Source organism: Homalodisca vitripennis, chromosome 4 (genome assembly GCF_021130785.1).
Source record: "Homalodisca vitripennis isolate AUS2020 chromosome 4, UT_GWSS_2.1, whole genome shotgun sequence".
Lineage (NCBI taxonomy): Eukaryota > Metazoa > Arthropoda > Insecta > Hemiptera > Cicadellidae > Homalodisca > Homalodisca vitripennis.
The window spans coordinates 147866141-147882876 of record NC_060210.1 but is presented as its reverse complement, the minus strand read 5'-3'; the positions used below and the strand labels follow the sequence as shown (position 1 = coordinate 147882876).

Here is a 16736-nt window from a genome sequence, read left to right as displayed (position 1 = left end):
CATATTTAAAACTCGGTTTCACGTTAAGCTTCGTGATAATTAGATTACACTTACAGTTGAGTAACATAAATGTCTAGGGCTCTCTATACATGTTTTGTGGATCTAAGCCCACATAAATATTTTATCTATTTTACCTTCATAAATATAAAAATTAGAGAGGGGAGGCTCTGAAGAACAAAAAGAGTTTGATATGATAACTTTCACAATTGCTGGCATTTATTCATATGTATTGCATTTAATGTAATACTAAGGCAACTCGTGTAATAATCACACTAATTATTTTTAAAGTAACATTAATTAATCAAACTGACTTTGAAGTTCTGTTCTCGTTTGGGCTGTGTTCTTTTCGCCAGCTGTTTTCACACTAGACTATCTATCGTAGACTGTTGGTCAAGGAATGTCAGGTATGGCAGCACTGAGTTTCAGTGCATTGCAGGTGTGATACAAGAACACCGATTGACACAAGGGTAGAAATACCTTCTTGTAGTGAAGTATGTTTTTTGTTTTTTGACGTGACAACGTCTTAAATTAGGTTGCGGCTCGGAGTCACTCATGAAAAAGTGTAACGCCCGGTAACGTTACGATGCCCGTCCAGTGGGTCCGCCGCACGGGATAAAGCAGATAACTGTGGGTCCGCCGCACGGGATAAAGCAGATAACTATGTTTATTCGTGAAAATGTGGAGTGCTTAGATTCGTCATTTACAACAACTACAACAATAAAGGTAAATAATTGTACACTGATATTTCATTATCGTAAACTATGATTGATTGATTAATTGTTAGATTGACACAAAAGTTGAGAAACTGAGTTTATAGGTTATGTCATACTATTGACAAATGTTGATAGTGTTAAGTAAATTATTAGTTTAAATCACTCTGCAATCAATCGTAATTCAGTCGATTGAGAAGAAACAGCGCGTATTGCTAGTCAAACATTTAAAATAACAAATTATAACCTCTAACCTGTCATAACAGTGCGACCAAACAAACGAACTAAACCGACCAATCACCACGCGCGGAGTTAGAATTTAACTGTGTTTAGCAAGAATTTCAAATTCCAATTTTAGTAAATGTTTTATTCAACTTTACCATTTACAATAACAAATTTTAATTAATTTCAAATTATGTACAATGTTTTAGTAAACAAAATATATTTCTATAGTTAAAATTTGTGCAATTCTTATTTTCATTCAATTCCTTGTTCCTATTGTGCAATTTAATAATATTCATATCAATAAATATTCTACCGAGAAAAAGACGTTGTCACGTAAAATCTTCGCCCGTAAAACCGACTTTACAGGCAACCATAATTTTATATTGCAATATTATTTGTATTCATGTTTTTACTTGAATAAGTTATCAAAATGTATTGCAAAATATGTGTTTACAAATATATAGATTTAAATTATTTTTCATGGATTAATTTTTGTACCTGAGCTTTATAGCTTTATATTTTGGAAAGTGTTACATCTAGGAGGATGAAATGAAATATAAGTTTATTTCCACACTCTTCATATTGGTACAGAGATTACAAATATGTTTCCAAATAATGAATTAGTTAACAAAGAAATTAAAACATTGTAATTTCTAAATATATATTTTATTGGAAATTAGCCTACATGGGCAAGCAGCCTGTGCGTAGGCTAGAGACTACATCCTTTACAGAAATTAATTTTAGTTTGGTTTGCCGGGTATGGTTCAGAGGCAAACGAAAGAGCAACAATAACAATAACAATTTAAATTAAACAATCCGACACAAAAAATATATTTAATTTACTTCAAGTAATTATCAATTTAAAATGAAGATGAATGACAGGTGGTGTCGGTGGGGGGAAGAGGTGAGAGAAAGGACCAAGGTCAAGCCAGCCCGTATTTAGACAAGATTAAGGCCTTGGCTCCCTCAAGGCCAATATGTAGAAGGAAGAAATTAACGTTTTTCTTAAAAATTGAAATTGAAGTTGATTCGAATAATTTGAAGTGACTGAAGTTTTTGCTAATGTTTCTGAACAATACATGGGAAATATAAAAGGAATTTGTTATTGAAAATGATTTAACTAACCTTGTAACAGGTATACCGACATTAATTGTGTGCCTGGTATTATAAAAATGTGATGTTTCTGGGAAAATGATGTTGTAATATTTATAAATATGAACTAAAAGATGCTTTATGTACAATTTCTCAAGGAAAGGAATCCTACTTTTAATATACATTTTTGCGTTAAAGACACAGTTTTTCGTCAGTGTAGGTAATCGGTGCTAGCTGTGTGTCAGTGGCAGTGACAGTCGCATGGACTGTGCTCCTGAGGCCGGTGCTGTAGTGGTCAGTGACGATGGTGTGCAGCACAGCGCCCTGCACACTCTGCATGTCATTGTATCTCACAAACACGTGGTCTAGGCAGGTGGTGCTGTGCTCCGTCACCCGAGTCGCTTTGTCCACACATGGTACAAGTCCATGGTCAATAAGGCAGTTTAAATATCTGTTAGTAATGTTGTCAGGTCAAAAAAGGTCAATATTCATGTCTCCTAGTAAAATGCATTTTTTATTACGTTCTACATTGTTATAATAGCTGTCGAAAGCATCTATAAAACTACCAACGTCACTGTCAAACGTTCTGTTCAGGGTGAGGCAGACCACCCGTACAGTATGTATAGCTGCCAAACCAAACGAGGTAGATTATTCGTAACAACTTAAACCCCCCTATTTCCAACCCAAAGAATTTGGAGAAATTATTTTGAAATCTCTAAAACTCCCCAAAAGGGTAGTTTTTGGGGGTTAGGAGTGGTTTTTGGAAACTTTTCAAATGTAAAGGTATGTTTTCATTTTAAAGGTTTTTCTTCACTGATTATTTTGATGCAAAAAGTTTGAACCTATCTTGCCGCTTATGTATAGGGTACACCAAAACCTTAAAAAAATCAGGGGTTTGTGGGTAAATTTATTGCAACTACCTGCACAAATGTAGAGAGACGATATTTTTATTCAAAACTAATGATGAGACGGCTTATCGAAAAATATCATCAAATGCCACACTACCCCAAAATTTACACATTTTAAAAATACACACAAAAGGGTGTGATTCAAGCCACACAAACATTAGATTGTGAACATCATACAAGACTCCCCAAGGATAGAAATTCGGATTATTTGGTTTAAACAGTTTGAATTGTTGGACCGATCATTACATGTGGAAGGAGGTCTTTCAGATGAACAGTTGATTGGAGAACTGATAAGATTTCCACCAGCCGCTGTCCAGCAAATTATGCTATTGATAGCTGGTGACAATATTAAGCTATGTTTACATTTGCAAATAAAGTTTCAAGAAAATTTGCACAGCTATTGTTGTATAGTATGAAAAAGATAAGCAATTTTACTAGTAAGTACTTGTTACAGCTGTACCGCTGGTTGTTGCAGAAGTCAATAAGAAGTCTACTCATACATGGCAGTCAATTCCTTATTCACACATTTGATTTGTACAATTCTACAAAAAATATACAAATATTGTGTTTTGTCAAGTAATAGGGAGCGGCAAAATGATCTGACGGTTTTATAATGTAAAACAACTCAAACGTTTAAAGTGGTACAAAGTGTTTTATTGCAGATTTCAGATTGGTATTTATGAACATTTATAAAAATAACCAAAAAAGGGCGAGTTGATCCGTTTAAGATTTGAATATAACGTCTTTCAAATCATGTCCGTATTTGGCGATGCATTCTTCCAATCTTGCACTGAAATTGTCAAACACTTTCCCTAACATTTCAGGAGAGAGGTTGGCTATTTCTTGGCGTATGGTTTCCTTCAGTTCATCCAATGTGCGGGGTTTGTTTGTGTATACTCTAGATTTCAGCAGTCCCCACAAGAAGAAGTCACAGATGCTGAGATCCGGGGAGCGAGGTGGCCACGCAATGTCCCCGGAACGCGAGATGACTCGGCCACGAAACTTGCTTCTTAAGAAGTTTATTACCACATTGGCTGTGTGGGCAGTTGCCCCATCCTGCTGGAACCAAATTCTGTGGCGGTTGAAGCGATTTATGCCGATATATTTCGGGGATCAGGAAGTTTTTCAACATAGTCAGGTATCGTTGTGAATTGACGGTTACAGTTAGACCGTTCTCTTCAAAAAAGTATGGGCCTATAACACAATTTCTTGTTACGCCACACCACACAGTGACCTTGGGACTGTGAAGAGGTCGTTCATGCAGTTCTTCTAGATTGTTTTCTGACCAATATCGGAAATTCTGTTTATTAACATAACCATTCAAATGAAAATGAATGGTTCGTCGCTCATAATGAGAATTTTTTCATCTGTAAGCAAATTAATCAATTGCTCTGAAAATTCAATGCGTTTTGCATAATCACTGGGCTTCAACTGTTGCACGATGGCCATTTTGTACGGGTGAAAGTGCAGGTCGTACCTTAATATTCTTCTTACCGAGCGGTCAGACATCTGCAGAGCTGCAGCTTGTTTACGTGCAGGCCGCCGAGGACTGGCTTCCACAGCTCCTCTCACTCTCTCGACGTTCTCTGGCGTCCGGGCTGACCTTGGACGGCCTGTTGATTTTCGTTTTTAAAGCTGAACCGGTAGCTCTAAAGTTACCCACCCACAGCAAAATGGTGTTTCGAGTTGGCACTTTCCCTCTTGGAGCCACATTAAAACGTCTGCGGAACTGCCGCTGAACAGCAACAACACTATCGCCACTTTTAAAAAATGCTTCCACAACGAACGCACGGTGCTCAGCCGTCCACCGCTCCATGGCTACTAAAAATGTCCGCACGTAGGCTCTGCCACGCAACTATCCCCACCGCCCCCCACCACTCACTCGCTTGACAGCGCGGCATCGAAAAACCGTCAGATCATTTTGCCGCTCCCTGTATAATGGAGTAATGTATAATCAATGAAAGACAAGCAACAACGAGATACCTTAACATTCTAATTAAAAATTTCAGTGATGTTTCGGCAATGTTTATAACTGAAATTTTAATGGCTGACACTACTCTCCAATTCTTGCAAACAACTGTCCAAAACTGGTTGCAGCATCGTTCGTGAAAGCTATTTTGCCCGTTTAGATTAGTGATTTTTATTGTTGGACACAAAACTTGCGAAAAATTTTGCCAGTGTAAACGCAGATAGTTTAGTAGTTTAGTCAAGATTTTGATGTGACCGTGATATTGTATTATAACAACGGTTTCTTTGTTTTAACCTATGTAACCTGACGATCAATTGAAACCTGTGTGTAGAACAATCGTTCATTGACCAAACGGAGGCCTTGGTCATGATATAAGCGGCAGTAAGGGTAGTAAGCGTTAGAGCGGTGACTTAATAGTTTGGAGAACAGTGCCACATGGTGCCGCTGATCCACCACCAAATCCAGCCAAAATGTTTCTCCTGCTACACCTGCAGGAAAAAAAAATACATAAATTCTGGTGCTGTGTTGGTGTGTTGTTCATGCTGTTTTATGTTTTTTTGAACTTGTTTATACAGGGTGAACACTACATTTTAGGCACATGCAATCTTTCTAATGCTTTGTCTTTTCAGTATGCTATTTTCACTCAAGAATAAGAATTGGACAACTTCGTCCAGAGACCCCATATCAGTGACTGAATAAAACTTAAACATAAAAACACCACTCGTATCATTGTCACTACCGCTCTGTCGCGTTACTGCTTAATGCTATAGTGGCCTAGGGTTGAGACATCCAATGGATTTTCATGTGTTTGTGGGGTTTGCCATGACCCTGGGGTGGAACTAACCAAGATAAACTCTACACAAGTGAAGGCAACCTTTGATTAACTGGCATCTGGTGGGGCTCGTGAATATATGTGGATCTTCATTAACAGTTTGACGGACCACACCGCGTGTTCCGATGTTTTGAGATTAACCAGGTCTTGATTCAAGGAGCTTTCAAACTGTTTCTTGAAATTCTTAGAGATAGAATTTTTTTAGACTTTCCTGGTTCTACAGGAAGATTTTTAGTTTTTCACGGTACATTAAATTCCCAGCTCGTATTCCTGGTTAGAAATTCCATACATTTAAGACTCAAACTCAGTATGTCCATTTGATCAATTATTATGTCTAACATGCATGTGACTTTAGTGGCAGTACCTGATGATAGACAGCTTAAATAAATATATGGTACACATAATTCTTGCTGTTGTTCATAGAACCACTTCTCATAAATGTTCTCATCACCAATAATTTCAGTAATTTGGTACTAAAATTGAAATAAAAAATGACCATTCTCTGTCGTCTTTTCTGATCGAAGTACAGGCTCCCATTCAATTGTACATCACTACAGAGGCACGTTACCTTAGTTTTTAGAATTATTTAAACAAGCTTTGAAGGTATACTAATTATTTGTTTAATAACAAATATATATCAGAGCCCTGGAAAATTGCCTCTCTCTCTCTCTCTCTCTCTCTCTCTCTCTCTCTCTCTCTCTCTCTCTCTCACTCTCTCTCTCTCTCTCTCTCTCACTCTCACTCTCATAAAATACTCTTTTGTAGTTATAATTTTATTAAATGTTTAAATGTAGTAAAAAGTATGATGTATAGATAAAAGGAAAATTAGCAATTGTCTTTTTATTGCCAAGTAACTCATGTCTGCTTCTAGAATCAGCAGACTTGCTGGCTTGAGAAATTTAGACATAGAGAATAAAAACTTCAGTTAAAATATTATTTATAACTCACAGTATTTTGTTATTATATGGCTTCTAAGTAGTTTTTATACACAAAGAACTACAAAAAATCTAGAAATTGGTTTAGTATTTTAATTCTTTATTCAATGTTATCAATCAGTAACCAGAACACTGTAGTTATAGTGATATTAAATATTTAAATACAAAAATGTTTTATAAGGGTAGCAGGAAAGTTGACAAACATACAGCACTTTAAATATAATACATCTTTTATTGTCATCGTCATTAACAAAAGACAGTATTAGTTTTATTTATCTGTACAAATATCTTTTTATTAAACATAACATTTAATTACAGCACAGTAGTTTCGCTCAAACATGTACAGTGGTAATAGACTCTAGAAGTACAACAGTAAAAGCTAAAATCAAATTAAGAAACATACAAATACAAGAAAATTTAAGGAAAATAACATAAAAAATCTTTTTTCCATAACTTAGTAAAGAATACACAATAAATACATTCAAAAATGATCTGGAATTAAAATTAGCTTTTATATAAGTTGTAAAACATTTACAACCTGTTAACCCGCATGTTTGTACAAGTCATGGGAATAAGATTTTTCACTTGGAAACGTGAGCGTACAAAAAATAAATCGTCATTTATTTGAAATTAATAATAATTTACAAAATTAACACTAAACCTAAACAGAACAAATCTCTAGTGTAAAAAATAGTTTTAAAATATCTGACAGCTATTTTAATAAAAATAAAAGACAAACTGCAAAGTATGGCTGGAACAACTGTCACTACCTCCCATGTGTTACAGATAATATCAGGGAGAGAGCTCCACGCCTCTACCCTTCAGACAACCTAGCACAATCACATATTTGCAGTTTATTGTTACTCGTTATGGTAAAGAATGGTAATAATTTGTAGTAAAAAAAAAACTAAAATAAACTTAACTTAATTTTAAGATCACGTTTACGTGTCCAGAACATCCATTAATAATTGGCAGTATTGGAAGCCTAAGGGACACCTTCTTTGGAATATAAACTAATGGTTACACATTGTTAGTTTATGGCACAAAGCTGTTAGTTTAAGTATTTCGTGGCAGTTTAGAACTTTTAGCCATTTATTGTTCTTCACCCATATTGTTTTCTAAAGGTAATTAAAAATTCACTAATCAATAAAAGTAATAAATTAAGGGCAATATGAAATGAAAAACAATAAATTGTAAAAGAACGTATACAAATAGTACATAATGAACACAAAGTTTCTTTAAGAGGACGTTCATATTAAATATCTAATCGCTCGGTGCATCTTTCAATGCACCTCTTCCCCCCTGCCAGCATTGTTGTCATAGTCTTCATCCTCTGCATCGCTAGAATATAAAAAAGAAAATTACTACAGCAATACTTAAAAATATGTACATATATAATATAAATATATATATATATATATTATATATATATATATATATATATATATATTATATATATATATAATATATAAAACAAAACATTTGAGAAACGTTTTACTTTAAAATTTATTAGCCAAATTCTAAATCTGCATAAGCTTAAAATTAATCATTTAGAAATAGCTCATCAAATGGTTTTACAAACTAAACAACCTAATGGTTTAAATTTAGGATATGGATGAGTATTGAAATAAAACTGACAATTTAAATTTTACTAACATACACACATACAAACTACACAATTAACATAATAAATTATTTAAGTAATTAATGTTCTATGAAGAATGCAAAATTATTTACTAAGTAATTCAAAATTAGTTAAATTGGCACATGATTTTTAACACTTTTTTCTCATTTGAGGATGTCTTATTTAGACGAAATATAGATAATTTTTATTCAATTTACTTCTATTTTGTAGTTCACTTTTAACAATGAAAATTTTAAAGGATAAATTATTGCAGACTCTGGTTTTGTAAAATATCAAAATCCGTTTTCTGGGTGGAGTTAAAGCTCAGTTAAACAAAAGATTCCAAGTAAGTGCAATAACAATAAAGCACTGTAACAAACATATCATCAAGAGGTTATATATCAACATACATGTGCATAACTATGTTTCGTTATGCATATATCTTGTAGATCACTACCTTACATGCTCCAGTGAGTCACAGCCTGTAGAACTATCATGAACAGTAGTATTCCTATTATTAGAAGCATTACAATTATACTCATAGCTAATCTCTGTTAAACTGTATCCTCTCCTGGCAATGTCTATCCATGCTTTAACTGATACCTCATTATTTTATGGTTTGGTGCTTCCAATATAGTTTTTAGTATTACTGCTTTCTTACCATAAATTTTTGGATCACAAACCCGTAACAAGTAAATTGCTAATACATGATTACACCAATCTAAACAGTATTTGATTGAATGATATATTATTGTAGTATAATAATGTACATACAAGTGTTTCATAGTTAAACTGAAATTAAAGAATTCAAACAAGTAAATGAAATATTTCTGAATTGTTTAATTGACTTCAGTACACTACATTTAATTTATTTACACATAGCAAAAAGAAATCTAAAAAGAATAATTTGTGTATTTAAAAAAATATTTAAAAAATAGTACTAACAGTTTTTGAATACTTTTTTTATCAATAACTAATTGCAAATACAAACTCTTAATGAATCTACCTTACAAATTTTGTATGCATATGAAGAGTTTAGACCTGAAAACAACAATGCCCTTTACTGTAACTGTAAAATAATATTAAAGCTAAAATAGAGCAATTATGACATTATTCTAATTGGAATATAAGTAACTGAGTAATAATGTGGAGCTATTTTTCTTATCAATAAAAGTAAGTTAAGAAATTAGTTTCACAAACGGTTAATACTTTTTTGGCAAAATCTGGCTCAATTTCTCAACTTTGGCCAAATTAAAAAAATCCTCACTCCTGAAAAATATAAGGTAATTTATTGTTATTAAAATGTTTCTCATAATGCAATGAGATTCTTGTAAAAAATTTCCCTTTATTATTTTATTTCCAGATGTTTTAATTATTGTCAGGTAAAATTTATCACTAGGCTATATTCAATGACACCATGCAATTAAACAACAATCTACATTAGTTTTACAGTACAAATATTGTAAATATCACCTGAAGACTGCACATAGACTAAACAATACTAACAGCTGTACTCACTATATAACAGTATGAAAATTATTTTCCTTGACTTGTCTAATTACTGTAGGAGAGTCACGAGACGATCCCTGATCTCTTTGCATACTGACAAATGTGCTAATCACCTCTCTTGAGACTTTAACTATAATCGTATGCACTAATGTTGCAGATGTAATTACTGACTTAAGTGCCTGCAAAATAAGGTGATACCACTACAATACAGCTGCACCATGTACTGTGCCAGGGGTCATCTTGTGACTTACGTACAATAATCGCTAATTATTCATTGAATGAAATAGCTGAAAGCCAATTTTTACGGTATAAGTACACAATCTAGTTTAACTTGAAATTGATAGAAGAAATTCTCCTAAAAAATAATTGATTGTCATGTGTGCTAAATTTGGTGATCTGGTTTATAGTTTATAGAATATAACTGTAAACGTATATTTTATTTAATATGTTTTTCTGTTATTGTTGAATTTTTTGTTTTTATATTTGAAAATAAACAATGGTTATTTAATGGTGTCATACACTTCAGTAGACGAAAAGATTTCAGTTTATTTATAATCTGCTTCACAAAAAATGCCAAAGAAATACAAAAAAAATCCGAAAGAAGTGTGGGAGCAACTATGGACAGGGGATCATCAGCTCCTGAGGTTCAGTTGTGAATAGCTTGATCAGGAAAAGATGTCATTGATGTTTGGCATAATAAATTCATTATTGGTCTCTCACTATCCAAAATAATAGATGATGTCACACAAAAACTACTGTTCATAAATTGTTAAAGGCTGAATATATTAAGAGCTCTTATTTATTTGTTTAAGCTCAATTCTGTCAATGATTTCTCCTTTGAAACATTGTATATGCTGTCATGTAACTATAAGGTTAAAAAAAGTTGCTGTTGCTAAAACTTACTGAAAACATGAAAGTTATGTAGAAGAAGAGTGTAATGCTATTAGCAAAGGCCGCTGTTTTGTATGTGGTGGTTAACATTTAAAGGCAAATTGCAGGATAAAAGACCTTGTTTGCTTCAAATGTGGAAGTAAGAGTCAAATTTAAAAGAATTTGTAGAATGAAAAGTCCTTTAAGACAGTTGTTGATGTAGGGAGCGGTGAGAAATTTACCGCTTTAGATTTGAATGATGGTTTTATCCCTATGAAGAAACCTTTAGTAATTAACATACCCTTTGGGCTTATGCGTTACAACAGACTGCTTTGGTGTTACCCCTGGGATTGCTATTTTCCAAAAGAGAATGCATTCTATGTTGAATGGACTTCAAGATATTGTATATTTACTTGATGATGTTGTATGTTTACTTGATGTTGTTTTATTTGTTTTATATTATCAATGGAAAAAATGATGAGCATCTCCAAACTTTGGAAGAAGTTTTAAAACTCATTACAAAATATGGATTTTGTTTAAAGCAATCCAAATACACATTTATGCAGAGTTAAGTAAACTATTTGGGTTTGAACATATCCAAAGAAGGAATATCTACAAATGTTGACAGGATAAAATTGATCCTAAACATGCATGCACTTAAAGATATTAAATAACTAGAAACATTTATTGGTATGAAACAATTTTATTCAATATTTATTTCTAAATTTGCTGATATTTGTGCTCCTCCCAATGCAGTTTGAAAAAAGGAAATACTTGGATTTCATTGGTGGAATATTCAGAGGCAGTAATGAAATTCAAAGAAGCATTAGTATCTGCTCCAGTTTTAGTACCATTTGACAAGTTACCTATAGTAGAAGCAGCATATCATGGACATCGGTGCAGCTATTTTTCACCGGTATCCAGATAGCAAAGATAGACCAATTCCATTTTACTCAAAGACCTTGACATCTACAGAGATAAAGTACCCCCAGATAGAGATAGAAGCCTTAGCAATCATTTATCTGTTGAGGACATTTCACATTTATCTTTCAGGTTCCGAATTTTAAATACAAACAGATCAACTCTGTTGATTGATCCATTGATCCATTCCTGTCTAATTTTGGATCAATTACAGGAATCTTCTTATTACTTTATGCAGACTACAGTGGTGGGATTTGTATCTATTTTATTTTGAAAATAGAGTATGTGTCTACCACAAAATTTGCTAAGTTTGACTGGTTTAGTCTAGCTACTGGAGAAGACAAAGAATTTAAAGAGCCTGATAAAAGTTACAATACTGTTATTAATGTAAATTGTCAGGAAGCATGTCTTTTCTTGTAGTAACATATAAAGAAGTGAATGAAGAACATGAGAAAGATATTATTCTTAGTGCAGTGCAAAGGTACATTATCTATTATTGATCAACTATTGATATTAAACCTGAAACTAAAGCCATAAAACAAAAAAACAAACTAACCTTACATAAAGGTTGTATCATGTGGGGAGTAAGAACTGTCATTTAGGAGAAACTTAGAAATAAAATATTGGATCATCTTCACAATAGACATCAGGAAATAGAAAAAAATAAATCTCTGGTCTGTAAATATGTGTGTGTCTTGCTCTCTATGTAACACTTAAACAGCTCATCCACAACAGAGAAAGTTCGTTGTTACTTGGCCACACTGCAAGTCACCTTGCACATGAAAACATGTGAATTTTGCCGGTCCTTTTCAGAGTAAATCTTTTCTGCTTGTTGTTGAAGCTTTTTCAGCATGGATAAAAATAATCACAGTGAATTTCATGACTACACCAGCAGGAAAGAAATAAAACTCCTGATTTGTCTATACTGGATTCCTACATCTATCGTATCTGACAATGGCACCTGTTCCACTTCTTTAGACTTTTCAACCGTCTGTAAACAGTTTGGCATGGAAGATAGTAGATATTACTATTCCAGTCATCCATCCTTTGTCAAATGGGCAAGTTGAGAAGTATGTAGCGATAATGAAAAACTCTTTGTTTGAAGGTTATTTTTGACGATGGAAGGATTGTGAAGGAAACAGGATTTTTCCAGATATTTGCCATCGTTCAGTGAAACAAGAAATCAGTAACCCTGCCCTCTGGTCAGTCTTAGGTTGTTGGTAGACGAATGCAGACGTATTGTGACCTGTATTCTCTAGTTCAATTTTAATGATTAGTGTTGTGTATAGTTTTTTATTAAGTGCATGTTTTTAGAGTTAGTGAAATTGACACACAACATGGTGGTTGTGATTCCTGACTTAAGCGTGTCACAACGCTTTGGTATGATTTGTTTATTTTAATCTAGTTTGTAATTATGTATTAGGTTAGTTATTACCTGAAGAAGAGATCAGATTGCAGATCTCAAAACGTAGTGTTACTGATTTCTTGTTTCACTGAACGATGGTAAATGTCCGGAAAAATCCTGTTTCCTTCAATGAATAACTCTTTAAGAAATATACCATGAAGAGACACCAAAAGGTTTCGAATCAGACTAGAATAACTTCAATTTCAAGTACAGTATATTACCTCATTTGACAACAGGTGTATCATTAAACATTTATTTATGTGATGGACAGTTAGTTTCAAGCATGCCAAGCTAAGATAAATATGATCTGAGAAAATATTACCATTTTATATTTTCAACTCTTCTGAAACCCTCCAATTTCAACCCCCACCAGAACTAACATGGGTTACAATTAATTTCTTTGGGGAAATTTCTCTACCTATATCAATAAAATCCAACTTGTGTGCTTATACAATACAAATTGACTCTTGGCTCCTGGACTAGAATGCATACCCTCATCATTGGAATGAAGCAGAGCACAATAGAAAAACTTGGTCATCATGAAAATTAATTTTGATGTTCCAAGGTGTGCATAATTTTGATCACATAATATTTAGAATTCAGTTAATATATTCCAAGTTTCTGAATTTGCTTTATATTGAAATCGTGACTGCTTTAATTATTTAATGGTTCTCCTCTTAGCTGGGTGTATCAAACTGGTTTAACAATTTTTAAGTGGCTTATAAAAGTGAAACTATGGACATGCTAGGTGTTTATGATGATAGCGGACAACCATTTATTTATTATCAGGAGCTACATCATCACTTCAAAATGCTGTTTTTATTCAAAAACAGGAAAAACAACAAAATTTCCTTTACTATGAGAAATGAATTGTTATTAAGTAAATTTAGCTTGATATTGAAAACTCCTTTCTATAGTTGATTCTGTGTTCACTGTGCAGTACAGCTTTAATTTGACACAGCAACTCTAATACTTTTACTGGGAACGTTATGTTTAGTGTCATTTGAGTTGTGTTAACCTGTGTGAAGCAGCATCACTTAAGTAAGTTTTACTATTTTTATGTTCTCAACAATATAAATTAAAAAAATAATCTGTGATACTTATATTACGATCAGAAGGTATTACAAAATAAGCTTGTTAAAGGAAACATGTAAATTGTAATGGAACTCAAGTAAGTTAAGATTGTAATAGGAAACAATATAAGTAGATTAATTCACACCAAATTAAAAGTTAAAATAATGACAAATTAAAATAGAGAGATTGATAAATTCGCCAATATGATATGAAACCATTAACTATTCAACTGTTTGGATCTTCGACAAACTTGTTTGAGCTATCTTCTTGTCACTGGACAAGATAGCTCAACTGCGTCACAGGTCAGCATTGTGTTTGAAGTCACTATCTTACACTAGATCAAGTGTTAATAGTAATGTTAAGAAAATGGTAAACAAAGTAAAAGTTTTAATAAAAGTGTAAATTTATATCCAGTTTCTAGACTAATTCCAGCCTTAGAGACATGCTAATAGGTTGCCCTAGAATCTATAGTTTTCCATAATAAGACATGTAATCAAGGCTGTCCGAATTTAATTGTTTTATTTCAGCTTTTTTTTCTAATTTAAATCAGAGTTTTAGGAAAGGATCAGCATGCGCTATTTTTATGAAACTTGTATAGTAGGTAATACAAATTGAATTGAATTACACATTTAATAATTTGACCTTATTAAAATAATTTATAGTATAAGAGTAATTTAATGTATTATAAAATTAATTTTCAATCAAGTTGTTACATCTAAAAGACTATCTGTTTGTTAACTCAAAACGTTTTGTATAAATTATTTTTCTGGTCATATTTGAACTTTACAAATTATATGTAATTTCATGCATAATATCCGCTATCCTTCTGTTGAAATAATAATTTTTTAACTGCGTAAAAACAGGATTTACAAATACAAGGGTAATCTTATGGTTTTCAAATTCTATATTGATGTACAGTGACATTTTTTAAAAGGTAATCCACTGGGCTACAATTTAACAAATTTAAGATGGTTATAGATAGACCTTATATTGTTAAAGCACTAGTTGTCAGTACATGCAGTACGTTGACATATTATATAGGATAGACATTTTCTATAGATTTACTTATTTGGAATTGCGTGGTATAGATTGATGATAGAAGGATATCAAAGCAGACTTTTTTATACACGTATTTGATAATAATATGAAATATGAATTTATAAACATGAATCTTTGGAAACATTAGAATATAAGTTTCCGTTAACTACATTTTTCTTCTTTGTTGGTGTTCATACTGTGACATCATCACTGTTCAAATTCGTTTTGCACAAAATCCTGGCATAGCTTGTTTGGTTACCATTAAGTGAACACATACAATTATAGTTGTTGTTTTATTTGGTATTGTATAATGTATCATGTATTTTTGATGTAATTTAATTTTTTTACTAAACTTCATTTTTACTTCAGTTTTATGTGCATTATCACTTTTTTATTTGTAACTTTAGTGTTCTTCCTTACAATATTATGTCTTGTAAAAAATATTGGATATATACTTGCTAATGACAATCTCAGATTTTAAATTTCTCTAAATCAGTACATTGTCAAAGCCCCTTCCATTTCTGTAATGTTATTTGACAACTTTGTGAATAAACATTACAAATATTTTTTACGTTAAATAAATAATGTAGAGTATTTAGTAAAAATAAAATTCTCCCTTTTTCATGAAAAAACAATAATATGCAACATATTGAACATTGTTTTATACGGAGTGGCGCAAAAAGAATGTGTGTATTTAAAAATAATATAAGTAAATTTATCATAGTCCACAATAATTGTATAACACCAAACAATTAACAAACAACCCAATTTGAGAATTGGCTATTAAGAATTCCAAAGCTCTGAATTATTTATTTAATAACATTGGGAAGATGGTCCTTCGGGGTTAATTCATATTAAATGTTTCTGTGTCCTGTACTAATTTATTTACGTATTGCAGCCTTCAAATTTTAGAGCGAATGTAGTTTACGACGTTAAACTATTAATTTTAAGCGATCCCATAAGAAGAGGTTGTGTTGGCGATAGATTTGGTGATGGTGCAGGCCAATGGAGATCACCGGAACTTGAAATAACGTGATCAGGAAACATTTCTCTAACGGTTTCCATAGATGCATTACTTGTGTGTGTGTGGGCTGTAGCTCCATCCTGTTCAAACCATATTTCTACCATATCAATCTCCAAACCATTAAGTAGCGGCTGCAAACGAGTGGGTAGCATTTTCACATAATTGCATTTAGAACTAACTGTGACAGTTGCACTGCCCTCTTAAAAAAATAAGGTCCAACGATACCAATGTTTGAGACCGCACACCACACCATAACTTTAGGACTATGTAGTAGTTTTTATGCATTTCTTTTGGGTTTTTAGCTGTCTAGTTGCGACAATTCTGCTTGTTTACAGATCTATTCATATGGAAGTGGTCAGAGCTTCATCACTAATCATTAAAATAACATTGTAATTTCCATCAACATTAAGCATTCACTCACAAAGATACTTCGTTGAACAAAACCACGTTTGTGAAGCTTCTGATACTCATAATCTTGTAACAATAGAATTTCAACTAGCATTTTAGGATGCGCTGTAGCGATCAACGTGATAACCCTAAGGTTGGAGCATGCCGCCTAGTCAAGTGGTGAGGACTTTGAAGATCTAAGGCAATGACATT

General features: G+C 32.8%; 1 protein-coding gene across 36 annotated transcripts in view; it reads right to left on the bottom strand.

Annotated features, from left to right (window-relative positions):
- Positions 1 to 6883: 6883 nt before the first annotated feature.
- Positions 6884 to 16736, bottom strand: part of LOC124360280 (basement membrane-specific heparan sulfate proteoglycan core protein) — a 528539-nt gene continuing 518686 nt past the window's right edge. For all 36 annotated transcript variants that reach the window (XM_046813745.1, XM_046813754.1, XM_046813763.1 and 33 more), the window contains one exon: positions 6884 to 8012. In XM_046813745.1, coding sequence (XP_046669701.1) covers positions 7955 to 8012 — 58 coding nt within the window. In that variant the 3' untranslated portion in view covers positions 6884 to 7954. The remainder of the gene's footprint in view (positions 8013 to 16736) is intronic.